General features: G+C 38.7%; 2 protein-coding genes across 4 annotated transcripts in view; one reads left to right on the forward strand and one right to left on the reverse strand.

The window, feature by feature from the left end:
- Positions 1-19349, forward strand: part of LOC106082891 (uncharacterized) — a 259372-nt gene that overhangs the window by 150255 nt on the left and 89768 nt on the right. The gene's annotated exons all lie outside the window — the stretch shown is intronic.
- Positions 3296-4199, reverse strand: LOC106082895 (uncharacterized). The gene is made up of 2 exons (XM_013245642.2): positions 4024-4199; positions 3296-3943 (listed from the first exon to the last, which is right to left on the reverse strand). The coding sequence occupies exons 1-2, from the start codon at positions 4055-4057 to the stop codon at positions 3390-3392; spliced, it is 588 nt and encodes a 195-aa protein (XP_013101096.2). The 5' UTR covers positions 4058-4199; the 3' UTR covers positions 3296-3389.

A 19349-nucleotide genomic window follows, 5' to 3' on the forward strand; every position in this document is an offset into this window, starting at 1 on the left:
GCCAAATCGGACAAAAATTGAGGCTTCCAGGGGATCCAGACGTGAAATCGAGAGATCGGTTTATATGGGAGCTATATAAGGTTATTACCCGATTTGAACCCTACATAACACTACGTGCAAAATTTCATGCAAATCGGACAAAAATTGTGGCATCCAGGGGCTCAAGAAATCAAATCGGGAGATCGGTTTATATGGGAGCTATATGAGGTTATAAACCGATTTGGACTGTTCTTGGCGCAGTTGTTGAAAGTCATAACAGAACACTATATGCAAAACTTTAGCCAAATGGGACAAAACTTGCGGCTTCCAGGTGCTCAAGAGGTCAAATCGGGAGATCGGTTCATATGGGTGCTATATCACGATATAGACCGATTTGACCCGTATTTGGAACAGCTGTTGGAAGTCATATCAGAACACTACACTGATTGGGTCCATACTTGGTTTGGCTGTTAGAGACCAAAGTGGCTGATGTTCTTAAACATTCTTATGGCTTCATACCAGTGAAGGATCGAGCCGGTCCCTAATATACAATGCAAATAATCTCTTCAGGGTCTTTATGACAAGGACTGCCAGAGAATAGACCGGTTCCTCTGCCTTCGGGATAAAGACACTTTAATCTGAGGCCAACCAGTCGGCACGTATTCTAGCCATGGATTCGGAGCAGAGCTAAGCAGGCCTTTTTCGCCGGAGTGGAGCGGGAGCGAAATTTTTGAACCCGTAGCAGAGCTGATTCCAATCTCAAACCCCGCTCTTGTCCAACAAAATGAAAATGTTTTAAATTCTCATTTTTATACCCTCCACCATAGGGTATTGCTAACATCGTCATTCCTTTTGTAACTTCGAAATATTGATCTGAGAGCCAGCAAGGTATTTATATTCTTAATTCGTCTTTCCGTCGGTCTGTCCGTCCGTCTATCTGTCAGTTGAAATCACACAAATTTTGCACAAATACTTTCTATTAGTGCTGGTCGGTTGGGTCTGTTTATGGGCCATATCGGTCCATGTCTTAATATAGCTCTCATATAAACCGATCCTCCCATCTCACCTGTTGAGTCTCTAGAGGGCGCAATATCTATAAGTTTTGGCTGAAGTTTTGAATGCAGTGTTTTATTATGACTTTCAACAACCATGGCCGATTGATGGGTTGATAATCTTATATTTCTGTCATATAAACCGATCTTCATATTTGAATACTTTAGCTTCTAGAAAGTGCAACTACAACTCGATTTCGCTGGTATGACTTCTAAAAGCGCTCCCTAGAGGCCCAAGAAGTCGAATCGGACGGTGGGTTTATATGGCAGCTCTATCAGGCTATAAACCGATTTGGACCATACATGGACCGGCTTTAAAAAATCTAAAAAAAACATCTCATGTCAAAATCAGATAAGAATTGCGCTCTCTAAAGCCTCAAGAAGTCAAGTTCCGATTTCGGTTTCTTTGGCAGCTTCATTGAGCTATGAGCCCGGTTGAAGTCAAAAGAAAACACCAATGTGAAAACAGAACACCAAATGCAAGAATTGCGCCCTCTAGAGGCTCAAGAAGTCAAGATTCGAGATCGGTTGATATATGAGGTTATGACTTGATTTCGACCATTCTAAGCATAGTAGTGAAAGTCATAACAAAACACCAAAAGCACATTTTTATTCAAATAGGATAAGAATTGCGCCCTCTAGAGGCTAAAGAAGTCAAGATTCGAGATCGGTTGATAAGGCCGCTATATGAGGTTATGACTTGATTTCGACCATTCTTAGCACAGTTGTTGGAAATGAAAACAAAACGCTTCATGGTAAATTGCAGTCACTTTGGATAAGAATTGCGCCCTCTAATGGCTCAGGAAGTCAAGATTCATGATCGGTTTATATGGAAGCCGTATGAGGTTGTGAACCGACTTGAACCATACTTGACACAGTTGTTAAAAATCGAAAAAAAAACATGTCATTTCAAAATCAGATAAAAACTGCCAATGTGAAAACAGAATACCAAATGCAAGAATTGCACCCTCTAGAGGCTCAAGAAGTTAATATCCGATATCGGTTTATATGGCTAATTTATCAGGCCATTGGGCCTGATAGGACACTGGTGGAAAATCAAAACAAAACACCAAATGAAATTTTTCAGTCAAATTGGATAAGAATTGCGCCCTCTAGAGGATCAAGAAGGCCGATTGCGATATGCTCCCCGCGCTCTCCAAGGTTATGGAGCGTATTGTTAACCATTATCTTGTCAGATACTTAGAGTCCAATTGCCTTCTTAGCGATAGACAGTATGGGTTCTGCAGAAATCACTCTACGTGAGACCTAATGGCATTTTGTCGAAACGATGGAATCGCTCTATCCACCATTTCGGTGAGAGTAAGGTCGTGGCTCTGGATAGCTCCAAGGCATTTAATAGGGTCTGGCAGGGTGCACTTTTATCAAAGCATGTCGCTTTTGGTGTCAGTACTAACTTCGTTCGATTTATATCGATCTTCCTCAGATATCACACTATACATGTTGCTGTAGATGAAAGTACTCGGTGTCATTCATATTCATTCGACCATAGGCCCAGTCCTCAAGAAATTGTGGATAGTTGGCGCATTGATTGATGATGAGCATGGATGAGACGCTCTCCCAGGATTTGTTGGCCATTTACGAGTGGTATAGAATGAACAGAGTAGACTTCAAAGCACAGAAGATGCAGTACTGTTTCTTGTCTCACAAGCGATTCCCTGAACCACAACAATCGCCGAGATTTTAGAATGAGCGCAGAAGATCGAGGCGCTTGGAACGCTATTCTACGTTCGGCTAGTGGAACAAATATTCTGTCGTAGCCAATTAAAGTAAAGTAAGTAACAATCGTCGATATTTATCGAAGGTATAGATATTGAGCAGTCAGATGCTCTTGATGTTCTGGGCATGAAGATACAATATGATGTTCGTTGGTCAAAACATGTTTTCGAAGTGTCGAAAGAAGCATTCAATGTGTTTGGGCTTTCTTAAGCGGTGCAAGAAATATTTCACCTCTTCCGATCTTCTCAATATCTATATTACCTATATCAGGCAGCCTGTGTGGTGCTCGTAGTTATCCCGTGTCGGTTGGGAGCTTGTGTAAATATTAAGAAGAAACGATGGTGGTGGGTTCCTAAGATTCGGCCAGTCAAACTTAGCATGGTTTTACATGTTTCAATGAATGTACGATTCCTCTCGTGGTTCTGACTTTATTTTTATTTAAGAAGTAACATTTTTTTTTTATTTAAGAAGTAACACACTTTTTGCACTAACCCTGAGAACCCTACGGTCAGCAGCGGGACAATAGCTTAACTGGTTTTAATGTAAATAACATTATTCTTGGTATATTACATATTTTTATAACATAATTTCTAATTTAAAAAAAAAAATGCCTTAGCTTATTCAAGCTTGTGCACACAATTTACCAAATTCGATAATGCTATACTCAATTGGTGGGATTACTCTCTTCAGGTAGTCAGCCTTATGATCTGTAAATTGCTCGGCATATGTAATACATTTACCCAGAATATCGATGGCTTCCTGAACACGGTTGGGGGGAATGCATTTGGTGTTTTCGATCATAGTCTCCAATTTAGTTGTATAGTCAACGATGGATTGTGGAATTTCGTTAAATACTCTATAAGGACAAACAAAAGTGGGATCGTTGCATTTGGGCTCCATCATCAACATGTTCATTGTGGCAAATTCAATGGCTTTGGACAACTTAAGAGTCTTAAATTCATCGGTCTCGACATTGTCCCTTTGGCTACTCAGGATATCCTCCTCTAGGTTCGTGGCATCGAAGACCTTATTGATGGCCAGGGGATCACAACTATTAGCTAGACAGCGTATGGTATGCACATGATTGACAAATGCATCGAGGAATTCCTTAAGTAGGCTTTCATCGGTTTTTTGATCAACAGCCTGTGTGGGGTTCACAACAGTTACTAGAAGAACTAAAAAAGGATCAAAAGTGAATTTTTTATTAAAACCCATATCTAATGCTAATTTAGATCGTTAGATTAGAGGAACTTACCACAGAAAAGCAATGCAATGTTAAGCTTAGACATATTGAATCGTATCTCAGTATCGTCTCTTTAATATCTGTAATCTCTAGATTTCAAGTTTGGCTTTTATAGTAAAAATTTAAATCATTTCATTGTGTACACAACTGATTTTATATAAAAAGCTCTGCTAACATTTACTTTTTATGAAAACAATAGAAATTTGTGAAACTAAACAAATACGAACGTCAACAACTTTTATTCAATAATAGAACCCACACTGAAAAAAGCAATTGCATTAAAAAAAAGTCCTAATCCTATTGTTTATGAAATTTTTTTGGGAATTGATGGTATCTAGCCATCATTAATCGGAATACTGAGAAATATTGCAGGTAAAAATGTTAAAAATTTGCAAGCATTTACATTTACGTTTACAGTTTGCAATTTTTACTTGCGCTGAATTCAGCGCTACCTTTAGTAAACGCGTGAAAAATTCATATGAAAAAAAAAAATTGTGCTGAAACCCGCGCTCTTTTGGTGCACTAGCGTAAGCGGGTCCGGTTTGTATGTACGACATACTGATCGCCTTCAAAAGACTTCTTCGCTAGAGATAAGTCATTCATTCTGACAACATGACGGTACATCTTTCGAGGCAGTACACTACAAGTACTTCATCGCCTGCTTTCACAAGTACCAATGCTTCGAAACCATAAAACAACACAGAAACTATCAGTGGAAGTCATAAAGGAACACCACCCCCAAAATTTCAGCCAAGTCGGGCAAAAATTGCGGCTTGTAAGGGCTTAAGAAATAAAACCGGGAGATCGTTTTATATGGGATTTATATCAAGTTATAGACCGATTCCGACCGTACTGGGCACAGTTGTTGGAAGTCTTAACAGAACACCACAGGAAAAATGTCAGCCAAATTGGACAAAAATTGTTGCTTGTAAGGGTTCAAGAAGACAAATCGGGAGATCGGTTTATCTGGAAGCTATATCAGGTTATAGACCGATTTGGACTGAACTTAGCACATTTGATGGAAATCATTACAGAATGTATGTTCGATTTTCAGCCAAATCGAACAGAAATTGAGGCTTCCAGGGGCTCAAGAAGTCAAATCGGGAGATCTGTTTATATGGGAGATATATCTAAATCTTAACCGATATGGTCGAATCCCCAACAACCTACATCAATATTTGACCGCTATCGTGTTTTCGACAGACGGACGGAAATGGCTAGTTCGACTCAGAACTTCAAGACGATCAAGAATATACACTTTATGGGGTCATAGATTTCGTATTTGTTCTATACACAAGTTAAGTTCTTGAATGGGCCAAATGGGATTATATCTGGATATAGCTGGTCCAAAGCCATTAAAAGTCGCTTGTTTTCCGATTTCGGCGAAATATAATTCAGTGAGTTGGGAACCTAAGGGAAGCGAATATTGTATATATCGGGCCATATTTACATAAAACTGTCATATATACCGATATGCCGATTTAGGGTCTTAATCCCGTAACAGGCGCATTTATAACCCGATTTTGCTGAAATTTGGAATAGCGAGTTTTAATAAGGCCGTCGATAACCGAACCAAACATGGTTCAGATCAGAAGATATTTGAATATAGTTTCTGTGTAGACCGATCTGTCGGTTTTGATTCTTAGGTGATTTCGGTGAATTTTCCGAATGTAGTCCAGCTTAAGATATATTTAGAATAGCTGCCAAACTGACTGATCTTAAGCTTTAGAATCTTCAAACGCAAATTTGCCCATAAACATTCTATTGAGGAACAGGGCCAACTTCTCACACTCAAATGATTACTGTCCCGTTCAAGCTTAAGCTCAACGATCAAGGGCCTCCTTTTTATAGCCGAGTCCCAATGGCATGCAACAGTGCGACACCACCTTTGGAAGAAGTTCCTACATGGCTGCCATACCATTTTTATACCCTCCACCATAGGATGGGGGTATACTAATTACGTGATTCTGGTTGTAACTCCTTGAAATATTCGTCTAAGACCCCATAAAGTTCATATATTTGTGATCGTCGTACCATTTTAAGTCCATCTAGCTATGTCAGTCCGTCTGTCTGTCGAAAGCACGCTAACTTTCGAAGGAGTAAAGCAAGCCGCTTGAAATTTTGCACAAATCTATAATTGTAGGTCAGTTGGGATTGTAAATGGGCCATATCTGTCCTTGTTTCGATATAGCTGCCATGTAAAGCCATCTTGGGCTCGACTTTTTAAGCCACTACAGTTCGCAATTCTTATTCTTGTTCATGCTGTCATTGGCTAGAACAGACGTCTCAGCCATTGTGTCTGTCATGAGAGGTCACTGTCTGAACGGAAAACATGCTGTCAGACTGAAGGTTGCCAGCAACGACTTTTGGAGAAGATGTAGAGACTTCGAGGAAGAAAGACTATAGAACACCTTTTGTATGTGTGTCCCACACAAGCAGTTAGAAGGAGTTCCACTTTAGGTTCTCATTTCTTTGAGAACCTCTCTGATTTAGCGGATGTGAACATTCGCAAGTTTTTGGGCTTTTTAAATCGATCTGGATGGTTCAACGGTAGGAACTAGAAGGCATCTTCCTTCCTGTGGTACCACAAATGATGAAAACGTGAGTCTGATGGTAGACTGCCACTTAAACCTAACCTAACCTAATCTATTCGATTTGGCTGAAATTTTGCATGACGTGTTTCGTTATGACTTCCCACTACTGTGCTATGTATGGTTCAAATCGGTTCATAACCTGACATATAGCCGATCTGGGGTGTTGACTTCTTGAGCCTCTAGAGGGCGCAATTGTTACCCGGTTTGGCCGAAATTATGCATGACGTGTTTCGTTATGATTTCTAACAACTGTGCCGAGTATGGGTGAAGTCGAAGCATAACCTAATATAGCTGTCATATAAACCGATCTTGAATCTTGACTTCTTATGCCACAAGAGGGCGCAATTCTTATCCGATTTGGTTGAGCATGATGTGTTTTGTCATGACTTCCAACATCTGTGCCAAATATGGTTAAAATCGGTCAATAACTTGATAAAACTGCCATATAAACCGATCTGGGGTCTTGATTCGTGAGCCTCTAGAGGGCGCAATTATTATCCGATTTGGCTGAAATTTTGTACGACGGTTTCCATGATGTTCAACATATGTGTCAAATAAAGTCTGAATCAGTCTTTAGCCTGACGTGTTTCGTTATGATTTCTAACAACTGTGCCAAGTATGGGTGAAATCGATGCATAACCTGATATAGCTGGCATATAAACCGATATTGAATGTTGACTTCTTGAGCCACTAGAGGGCGCAATTCTTATCCGATTTGGCTGAGCATGATGTGTTTTATCATAGCTTCCAACAACTGTGCCAAATATGGTTTTTGAAGACCCAAATATGGGTCTTGATTCGTGAGCCTCTAGAGGGCGCAATTATTATCCGATTTGGCTGAAATTTTGTACAGGGGTTTCCATTACCTTCAACATACGTGTCAAATAAAGTCTGAATCAGTCTATAGCTTAATACAGTTCCCATATAAACCGATCTCCCTATTTTACTTCTTGAGCCCCTAAAGGACGCAATTCTTATTCGAAGTGGCTGAAATTTAACTTCTACAATGGTCTACAATGGTCTCCAACATTCAATTCCGAATCGGACCATAACTTGATATAGCTCCAATAGCATAACAATTATTTTCCTTTATCCCTAGTTGGCCTAAAAAGCGATACCGCGAAAAGAACTCGAAAAATGCGATCTATGGTGGAAGGTATATAAGATTCGGCCCGTCCGAACTTAGAAGGCTTTTACTTGTTTTTAAATGGCATAGTTCCTCACAAATGTCGCCAGCTTTTAGAGGGAGCTTTAGGGTCTAAAGAGCATACAAGGCGCAATTATTTTGTGATTGTATTAGCCGAAATCTGAAACAGTTAGCTGCTTTAAGACTCCCGACATCCAACTCATTTATGATTCAGATTGGACCATAATAAGATATGGTTGGCGTAGACCGAACTGGCAATTTAGGGTTTTGAGCCCATAAAAGCTGCATTTTGTACCAGTTTTTGTTGAAATATGGAACTGTTACCTGTATACAGCTTCACGGCATCTGAACCAGATATGATTAACATTGCCCTGTATTTCGATATAAATAGTAGAGGTATAATAAAATAGCATAATATCTATAATGGTGAGTGGTATCAAAAGTTCGGCGCGGTCGAACTTAATGCACTGTAGCGTGGTTTCAACAGACAAACAAACGAACATGAATGCATCTTCTTAGATTTTTTACAATGATCAAGTATATATATACTTTATAGGGTTGGAAATGGATATCTCGATGTGCTGCAAATGAAATAACAAAATGAATATTCCTCCTCGTTCTTCGGTGGTGGTTATGAAAAAGACAAATATTAGTTTGACATTATAGATGTTTTGCTTGATATGACGTATGTGTATTGAAATGAGATATATTTAACAGTTGTGTACTGCTATAAATTGAACTTTAAACACTTCGCATTCTTAAAATTGTTTGTGTTCAGAACCCATTATGTGGTTGAAATATTTTGGGATATTTTCAACCTATATTGTTTTTCTCTTGTTTTTATATATTTCCATATAATCTTTTTATTGTTTGCCCAACTGTTCGATATTTTTGTAAACTAAAACAAGGCTCATATTTGCAATTTTGAAAAACAATTGATATTGACATGCTAATCAAACATTTCTGCTCACATTATGTTTTTTTTATAAAACAAATAAAACATAGGTTGATTATGTATAGCAACCCAACTTCAGTCATGTTGCCGTGGATATACGAGAACAATTGGGTTTATGGGTACGATTATGCTCGAAAATGTTAAACTTTCCAATGGAAATATCAGTTTGGACCTGGAAACACTTTGTTGCTGTCTAGGCCAGAAGCTTATATCGCAGCCCTTGTAAATATTGGGTTGCCCAAAAAGTAATTGCGGATTTTTTAAAAGAAAGTAAATGCATTTTTAATAAAACTTAGAATGAACTTTAATCAAATATACTTTTTTTACACTTTTTTTCTAAAGCAAGCTAAAGGTAACAGCTAATAACTGACAGAAGAAAGAATGCAATTACAGAGTCACAAGCTGTGAAAAAATTTGTCAACGCCGACTATATGAAAAATTCAATTTCCATTTCTGTATTCAATTGTTATTTTTTACAGTTTACTTAATAGCTAATCTTCCAAAGACTGAAACTGACAAAAATTTCCAACTTTATACTAAATTTTATACCCTCCACCATAGGATGGGGGTATACTAATTTCGTCATTTTGTTTGTAACTACTCGAAATATTCGTCTAAGACCCCATAAAGTATATATATTCTTGATCGTCGTGACATTTTATGTCGATCTAGCCATGTCCGTCGGTCCGTCTGTCTGACGAAAGCACGCTCACTTCAGAAGGAGTAAAGCTAGCCGCTTGAAATTTTGCACAAATACTCTTATAAGTGTAGGTCGGTTGGGATTGTAAATTGGCCATATCGGTCCATATTTTGATATAGCTGCCATATAAACCGATCTTGGGTCTTGACTTCTTGAACCTCTAGAGGACGCAATTCTTATCCGACTATGGTTCAAATGGGTCAATAAACTGATACAGCTACCATATAAACCGATCCTGAATTTTGACTTCTTGAGCCACTAGAGGGCGCAACTCTTATCCGATTTAAATAAAATTTTGCACAAAGTATTTTCTTATGATATCTAATAGCTGTGCTAAGTTAGGTTCAAATCGGTCAATAACCTGATATAGCTGTCATATAAACCGATCTGGGGACTTGACTTCACGAGCTTCTAGAGGACGCAATTCCTATCCGATTTGGCTGAAATTTTGCATGACGTATTTTAAAGGGTGATTTTTTTGAGGTTAGGATTTTCATGCATTAGTATTTGACAGATCACGTGGGATTTCAGACATGGTGTCAAAGAGAAAGATGCTCAGAATGCTTTGACATTTCATCATGAATAGACTTACTAACGAGCAACGCTTGCAAATCATTGAATTTTATTACCAAAATCAGTGTTCGGTTCGAAATGTGTTCAAATTTTGACAAATTTTGTTCAGCGATGAGGCTCATTTCTGGTTGAATGGCTACGTAAATAAGCAAAATTGCCGCATTTGGAGTGAAGAGCAACCAGAAGCCGTTCAAGAACTGCCCATGCATCCCGAAAAATGCACTGTTTGGTGTGGTTTGTACGCTGGTGGAATCATTGGACCGTATTTTTTCAAAGATGCTGTTGGACGCAACGTTACGGTGAATGAACACATTTCGAACCGAACACTGATTTTGGTAATAAAATTCAATGATTTGCAAGCGTTGCTCGTTAGTAAGTCTATTCATGATGAAATGTCAAAGCATACTGAGCATCTTTCTCTTTGACACCATGTCTGAAATCCCACGTGATCTGTCAAATACTAATGCATGAAAATCCTAACCTCAAAAAAATCACCCTTTATTATGACTTTCAACAACTGTGCCAAATAGGGTTCAAATCGGTTAATAACCCGATATAGCTGTCATATGAACCGATCTACGATCTTGACTTCTTGAGCCTCTAGAGGTCGCAATAATTAAGCGATTTGCCTGAAATTTTGTACGTCGGATCCTCTCATGACCATTAACATACGTGTTTATTATGGTATGAATCGGTCTATAACCCGATACAGCTCCCATATAAATCGACCTCTCTATTTTACTTCTTGAGCCCCCAAAGGGCGCAATTCTTATTCCAATTAGCTGACATTTTACACAGGTCTCCAACATATAATTTAATTGTGGTCCAAACCGGACCATATCTTTATATCGCTCTAATAGCAGAGCAAATCTTTTCTTTTTTTTTTTTTTTGCCTAAGAAGAGATGCCGGGAAAAGAACTCGACAAATGCGATCCATGGAGCACACTTTTACTTGTTAATTCATGGGTTTATCTCCCGGCAACGCAACTATATACGCAAAAAAATAATTTATCTGTTAATCTACACTCAGAGAAGTTTTCTAGTCAAAACAGCAAACATTTTTGCTGTAACAGCAAAATGTATGCTAGAAATTGGACAGCAGTAATTTGTTGCTAAAGCAGAAAATATTTTCGGCTGTCCTCTAATTCTTATAGGTTGAAAAACTAGTTTTGCCTAAAATAGCCAAATTTATCATTAATGTATAGCACACGCCTCACTGGTTGTTAGGAAGTTAAAAATTTTGAATGGTTTTTTCAAAAGTAAAAATTTTTAATTTAAAGTTTCCAGACAGTGATTGCTGATATCTGTAGATTAATTTTTCTGTGTGTAATGGATTTTGGTTATTCTACCAAAGGCGGAATTTTAAAAATTTTCGCTTTCCGAGTTTACCATTCGGACTCGACCTAGCTGCTCAACAAAGTGAATGCTCTTCAAAAAACAATGATCGCTCAATCAAGTAAAAACGTGCTTAGTTCGGCTGGGCCGAATCTTTGAAACAAACCACCATGGATTCTGCGTACATCTGACTCAAAGTAAAATAAGTTGAAAGACATAATTTTACTCTATGTACCAAATTCCTGCTAAACCAGGCAAAAATTAAAGCTCCTAGGTACCGAATAAGGATAATCGAGATATCAGTTTACGTGGGAGATACATCAGGTTAAGGACTGATATGGACCGTTCTTGGCACAGTTGTTGTAAAGTCTAACAGAACACCACGTGTAAAATTTTAGCCAAATCGGACAAAAATTGAGGCTTCCAGGGGATCCAGACGTGAAATCGAGAGATCGGTTTATATGGGAGCTATATAAGGTTATTACCCGATTTGAACCCTACTTGGCACAGTTGTTGGAAGTCATAACATAACACTACGTGCAAAATTTCAGCCAAATCGGAAAAAAATTATGGCATCCAGGGGCTCAAGAAGTCAAATCGGGAGATCGGTATATATGGGAGCTATATGAGGTTATAAACCGATTTGGACCGTACTTGGCGCAGTTGTTGAAAGTCATAACAGAACACTATGTGCAAAACTTTAGCCAACTGGGACAAAACTTGCGGCTTCCAGGTGCTCAAGAGGTCAAATCGGGAGATCGGTTCATATGGGTGCTATATCACGATATAGACCGATTTGACCCGTATTTGGAACAGCTGTTGGAAGTCATATCAGATCACTACACTGATTGGGGCCATACTTGGTTTGGCTGTTAGAGACCAAAGTGGCTGAATGTTCTTAAACATTCTTATGGCCCCATACCAGTGAAGGATCGAGCCGGTCCCTAATATACAATGCAAATAATCTCTTCAGGGTCTTTATGACAAGGACTGCCAGAGAATAGACCGGTTTCTCTGCCTTCGGGATAAAGGCACTTTAATCTGAGGCCAACCAGTCGGCACGTATTCTAGCCATGGATTCGGAGCAGAGCCAAGCAGGCCTTTTTCGCCGGAGTGTAGCGGGAGCGAAATCTTTTGAACCCGTAGCGGAGCTGGAGCGGAGCGGATTCCAATCTCAAACCCCGCTCTTCTCCAACAAAATGAAAATTTTTTAAATTCTCATTTTTATACCCTCCACCATAGGGTATTGCTAACATCGTCATTCCTTTTGTAACTTCGAAATATTGATCTGAGAGGCAGCAAGGTATTTATATTCTTAATCGTCTAAGTTTATGTAGATATGTTCGTCTTTCCGTCGGTCGGTCCGTCCGTCTATCTGTCTATTGAAATCACACTAATTTTGTACAAATACTTTCTATTCGTGCTGGTCGGTTGGGTCTGTTTATGGGCCATATCGGTCCATGTCTTAATATAGCTCTCATATAAACCGATCCTCCCATTTCACCTGTTGAGTCTCTAGAGGGCGCAATATCTATAAGTTTTGGCTGAAGTTTGAATGCAGTGTTTTATTATGACTTTCAACAACCATGGCCGATTGATGGGTTGATAATCTAATATTTCTGTCATATAAACCGGTCTTCAGATTTGAATACTTTAGCTTCTAGAAAGTGCAACAACAACTCGATTTCGCTGGTATGACTTCCAAAAGCGCTCCCTAGAGGCCCAAGAAGTCGAATCGGACGATCGGTTTATATGGCTATGGCAATCAGGCTATGAACCGATTTGGACCATACATGGGACGGCTTTAAAAAATCTAAAAAAAAAACATCTCATGCCAAAATCGGATAAGAATTGCGCTCTCTAAAGCCTCAAGAAGTCAAGTTCCGATTTCGGTTTCTTTGGTAGCTTCATCGAGCTATGAGCCCGATTGAAGTCAAAAGAAAACACCAATGTGAAAACAGAACACCAAATGCAAGAATTGCGCCCTCTAGAGGCTCAAGAAGTCAAGATTCGAGATCGGTTGATATATGAGGTTATGACTTGGTTTCGACCATTCTAAGCATAGTAGTGAAAGTCATAACAAAACACCAAATGCACATTTTTATTCAAATAGGATAAGAATTGCGCCCTCTAGCGGTTAAAGAAGTCAAGATTCGAGATCGGTTGATAAGACCGCTATATGAGGTTATGACTTGATTTCGACCATTCTTAGCACAGTTGTTGGAAATGAAAACAAAACGCTTCATGGTAAATTTCACATCGGATAAGAATTGCGACTTCTAAAGGCTCAAGAAGTCAAGATTCATGATCGGTTTATATGGAAGCCGTATCAGGTTGTGAACCGACTTGGATCATACTTGACACATTTGTTGAAAATCGAAAAAAAAAACATGTCATGTCAAAATCAGATAAAAACTGCCAATGTGAAAACAGTATACCAAATGCAAGAATTGCACCCTCTAGAGGCTCAAGAAGTTAGGATTCGATTTCGGTGTCCTATCAGGCCCATTGGCCTGATAAATCAGCCATATAAAGCTGATTTATTAGGCCATTGGGCCTGATAGGACACTGGTGGAAAATCAAAACAAAACACCAAATGAAATTTTTCAGTCAAATTGGATAAGAATTGCGTCCTCTAGGATCAAGAAGGCCAATTGCGATATGCTCCCCGCAATCTCCAAGGTTATGGAGAGTATTGTTAACCATCATCTTGCCAGATACTTAGAGTCCAATTGCCTTCTTAGCGATAGACAGTATGGGTTCTGCAGAAATCACTCTACGTGAGACCTAATGGCATTTTGTCGAAACGATGGAATCGCTCTATCCACCATTTCGGTTAGAGTAAGGTCGTGGCTCTGGATAGCTCCAAGGCATTTAATAGGGTCTGGCACGGTGCACTTTTTTCAAAGCTTGTTGCTTTTGGAGTCAGTACTAACTTCGTTCGATTTATATCGATCTTCCTCAGAGATCACACTTTACGAGTTGTTGTAGCTGAAAGTACTCGGTGTCATTCATATTCATTCGACCATAGGCCCAGTCCTCAAGAAATTGTGGATAGGAGGCGCATTGATTGATGATGTGCATGAATGAGACGCTCTCCCAGGATTTGTTGGCCAGTTACGAGTGGTGTAGAATGAACAGAGTAGACTTTAACGCACAGAAGACGCAGTGCTGTTTCTTGTCTCACAAGCGATTCACTGAACCACAACAATCGCCGAGATTTTAGAATGAGCGCAGAAGATCGAGGCGCTTGGAACGCTATTCTACGTTCGGCTAGTGGAACAAATATTCTGTCATAGCCAATTAAAGTTAAGTAAGTACCACTCGTCGATATTTATCGACGGTATAGATATTGAGCAGTCAGATGCTCTTGACGTTCTGGGCATGAAGCTACAATGTGATGTTCGTTGGTCAAAACACGTATTCGAAGTGTCGAAAGAAGCATTCAATGTGTTTGGGCTTTCTTAAGCGGTGCAAGAAATATTTCACCTCTTCCGATCTTCTCAATATCTATATTACCTATATCAGGCAGAGGATGGAATATAACTCTCATATATGGGCAGGAACTCCAAAATCATCCTTGGAGCTACTTGACCGGGTTCAACGGAGAGCGATGGTGTTGATTTGGAACAGTAGGCTATCCAACTCTATTGCTTCCCTTGAACATCGTCGAAATGTGGGTAGCGTTGTATTGCTCTATCGTTATTTTCATGACGTGTATTCCAGGGATATTCGTCTTCTTAACCCTGACGTTAGGATGTTCACCAGAAATACAAGACTTGCCAGGAACTCACACCCGTTTGTAATTGATTGGTCAGTCTACCGAACCATGCATTACCGAGAAAATTCATTTTTCGTCCGAATCATTCGTATGTGGAATCGACTTCCGACTAATGTCTATCCCACCAACATTGACGTTCAGAAATTTAGGACGAATATCAATAAACGATACTCCCTCTTTCGCCCTCTTTAATTCGACTTTCTTACTCAATTTGATGTTAGGAAGGAATAAACACATATTCAATGCAATTTTTACAAAATTGATTCATATTTAAACTTTTTCTATAGAACTGTATTGCAAGATTTTTATTTTAGGCTTTTAGCCATGTTCTTAGCACGCTACACTAGGCCATACATAGGCCAACAAAAAAAGGCATTGACCTTATTTTTCAGCGCCAATCATATTAGGCTTTGTCACATAATTTCTTAAATCCTTCGGCAATATAGTTAGCGCCAGGATATACGCGCTCCATGAATCTGCTACGTTTGCCAACATCATGTTCCACATAATCAACACCAACGCCCACAATGTCAACGGCCTGTTGTATGTTCTCCATGGTGATGCATTTTCGGTAACTAACAATTTTCGCTATTGTGTCCGTGTAGTCGGTGATATATTTTGGCAGTTCCGCCACGAATGGTGTAGCACAAACATAGTTCGAATTCTGACATACGGGTTCGAGGGCCAAAAATTTGCCCAATGTTTCTTTTACAGCGATATCCAATTTCAGTGCTTCCGTCTCATGGGTCTCGGTAAAAGCAGGTTTTTCCTTAAGTTCCACTTCAACGGCATCAGTAATTTCATAGAGTTTCTTTAGGGCATCAGGATCACAACTTTCGGCCATGCATAGCATAAGACGATGTTGGGTGGCAAGTCCATCAATGAATTCATTTATCACCTTAAAGTCACGAATGTCGTCATTGCCTTGTGACAGACTCAGAGAAACTAGCAAGAGTAGGGCTAAAAAGGAGTTTTATAAAAATAACTAATAGTCGGAAAGAGGATTTTTTTTTTCTTTTCTAACTTACCACTGAACGCCAATCTGAAGTTTATGAAAGCCATTCCAGATCGCGTTCATTTACTTTATTAAAAAGACTAAAATACGATTTTAAATAACCTTTATTTATATACCAAAGTTTTGTCTTGAATTTGTTGAAGTTTTTTATGTTTAATCAACTGTTTTTTTTTATCTATTTTTGAATTCCTTTGAATGCCATATAAATATAATAAATAAATAATAAATATATTATTCAGTTTGCAAAACCCTGGAATATTCATAAATAATTTTCGCGAATATTTGCACGAACATGCCATTTTTATACCCTTCACCGTAAGATGGGAGGTATACTAATTTCGTCATTCCGTTTGTTAAACCTCGAAATATGCGCCTAAGACTCTATATAGAATATATATTATTGATTGCCATGACATTTTAAGTCGATCTAGCCATGTCCGTCCGTCATATCGTCCGTCCGTCTGAATGTCTGTCGAAAAGACCCTAAGTTTCAAAGGAGTAAAGCTAGGCGCTTGATATTTTGCACAAATACTTCTTATTTGTATAGGTCGGTTGGGATTGTAAATGGGCCAGATCGGTCCATGTTTTGATATAGCGTCCATATAATTTTTTTGGATTTTGGGACTTTACCTCTTGGGCTTCTAGGAGGCGCAATTCTTATCCGATTTGGCTGAAATTTTGCATGATGTGTTTTTTTATGACTTCCAACAACTGTGCTAAGTATGGTCTAAATCAGTCCATAACCTGATATAGCTGCCATATAAACCGATCTCCCGATTTGACTTCTTGGGCTTCCAGAGAGCCCAATTTTTATCCGATTCGGCTGAAATTCTGCATATGTATCTGTCATATAAACCGATCTCTCAATTTTACTTTCTGAACCTCTTGAAGGTGCAATTGTTATTCAATTTGCCTGTATTTTTCGAAGTGATATGTTTCTTTGACTTGTACGCATGACAAAATAGCTAATATATACTTGAATAGGCAAAAGCGTGCTAAGTTCTGACGGGCCGAATCTTGGGAACCCACTACCATGGATTCTGCTAAAATATAGGAGCAATATCTGGTTATAACGAACGATTTGAACAGTACTTGACACAATTGTTGGAAGTCATAACAGAACACCACATGCACAATTTCAGCCAAATCGGACAAAAATTGCAACTTGTAAGGGCTCAAGAAGTCAAATCGGGAAATCGGTTTATATCGGAGCTATATCTGACTAAAGACCGATTTCGACCGTACTTGGCACAGTTATTGGAAGTAACAACGGAACACAATGTGCAAAATTTCTGCCAAATCGGAAAAAATTGCGGCTTCTATTGGCTTAAGAAGTCATATTGGGAGATCGGTTTATATGGAAACTAAATCGGTTTCTTGACCGATTTGAACGGTACTTAGCGCAGTTGTTGAAAGTCATAACAGATCACTACGTGCAACATTTCAGCCCAATTGGATAAAAATTGCGACTTCCAGGGGCTCAAGAATTCGAATCGGGAGATCGGTTTATATGAGAGCTATATCTAAATCTGAACCCAAATGGCCCATTCGCAATCCCCAACGAACAACATCAATATTATGTATATGCGCAACATTCAAGCGGCTAGCGTTCGACTGCTATCGTGATTTCGACAGAATTTCAAGATCACCGATCAAGAATATATATATATATATATATATATATATATATATATATATATATATATATATATATATATATATATATATATATATATATATATATATATATATATTGGGGTCCTCGACGAATATTTCGAGGTGTTACAAACGGAATGACTAGATAAGTACACCCCCATCCCCATGGTGGTGGGCATAAAAAGTAATTCAAAAAAACTTGACAAATGCGATCCATGGTGGAGGGTATATAAGATTCGGTCCGGCCGAACTTAGCACACTTTTACTTGTTTGTCCATAGGCAGGTTAAGTTCGAAGATGGGGTATATCGGACTATATCCTGATATAGCCCCCATATAAACTGATCTGTTGATTTAAGGTCTTAGGCCCATAAAAGCCACATTTATTATCCTATTTTGCTGAAATAGGAGACAGTGAGTTGTAAAAGGCCTTCGACTCCTTTTTTTAAATTTGACCCAGATCGGTTCAGATTTGGATGTAGCTGTCATATAGTCCGATCTCTCGATTTAAGGTTTTTGACCCATAAAAGGCGCATTTATTATCCGATTTTGCTGAACATTTATCACAGTGACTTACGTTAGGCTTTTCGACATCCATGTCCTATGTGGTTCAGATGGGTCTTTATTTGGATTTAGCTGCCAAGACCAATATAGACTCAATGTCCCTACCGCATTTGGTCCAAATCGGACCATATTTGGATATAGCTGCTATGGGTGAATAAATGAATGAATTTTTCACCATATTATGACGAAAGGTGGTTTACATATACGCCCGAGGTGGTGGGTATCCAAAGTTCGGCCCGGCCAAACTTAATGCCTTTTTACTTGTTTAAAATTTGGTTAGGAATTGCTTTCAGTATATGCTTAAGAAGTAAGGTCGGACGATCAATTTATATACGAGCAATAGACACGGATTCAGACCGTACTTGGCATTGATGTTTGAGGTTATAGAAGAAATTATAAAGCAAAATTTCGTTCAAATCAAATGATAATTGCGCCCTCTAAACGCATAACAAGTAAAATCGGGATGTCGAATTATACGGGAGTTGGTAGGTCATAGAAGAAGTTATGCAAAATTATAAGAACTGTGCTTTCTAGGGGCTCATGAAGTAAATATTTGAAAAAAATTTATAAACAAAAAAATTTTTGCTTTATTTCCTAAGCCACAAATGGGCACAATTAGTCGGCAGACTTTTATCTATGAAAACAAGTTTTATATCACACTAACCGTTGTCGCTAGGTCATTTGCCATTAATTATTAATTTCATTTATAGAGTAAAAATTAGTGGGCAAAGAAAGAAAAAAGTTTACATCTGTAATAACGTGGAAATCTCTTCGTATTTCTGATTTCTAGTTCTACCAAATTTTTTTATTTTATCTCCAATAAATTAGGAAAACTTTAGGTCTTATAAAGACATGACAAATTATAACCATCATAACGGCAATAGTTGGATGCATTATTACGGTGGATTATTGAAGGTGGTCTCATGCGAACAGCTGAAAACAGCCGGCCAGTTTGACGGCATTAAAAAGTCAGTTCTTTGTTTACATTCTCAGCAAACTACCCCATTTTTTGCACGTTG

This window comes from Stomoxys calcitrans, chromosome 4 (genome assembly GCF_963082655.1).
Source record: "Stomoxys calcitrans chromosome 4, idStoCalc2.1, whole genome shotgun sequence".
In the NCBI taxonomy this organism is placed as follows: domain Eukaryota; kingdom Metazoa; phylum Arthropoda; class Insecta; order Diptera; family Muscidae; genus Stomoxys; species Stomoxys calcitrans.

Coding starts and splice junctions, on each gene's coding strand:
- LOC106082895 (XM_013245642.2), bottom strand. CDS start 4,057: ATGTCTAAGCTTAACATTGCATTGCTTTTCTGTG. Junction 3,944..4,023: donor CATTGCATTGCTTTTCTGTG/GTAAGTTCCTCT, acceptor ATCCTTTTTTAG/TTCTTCTAGTAACTGTTGTG.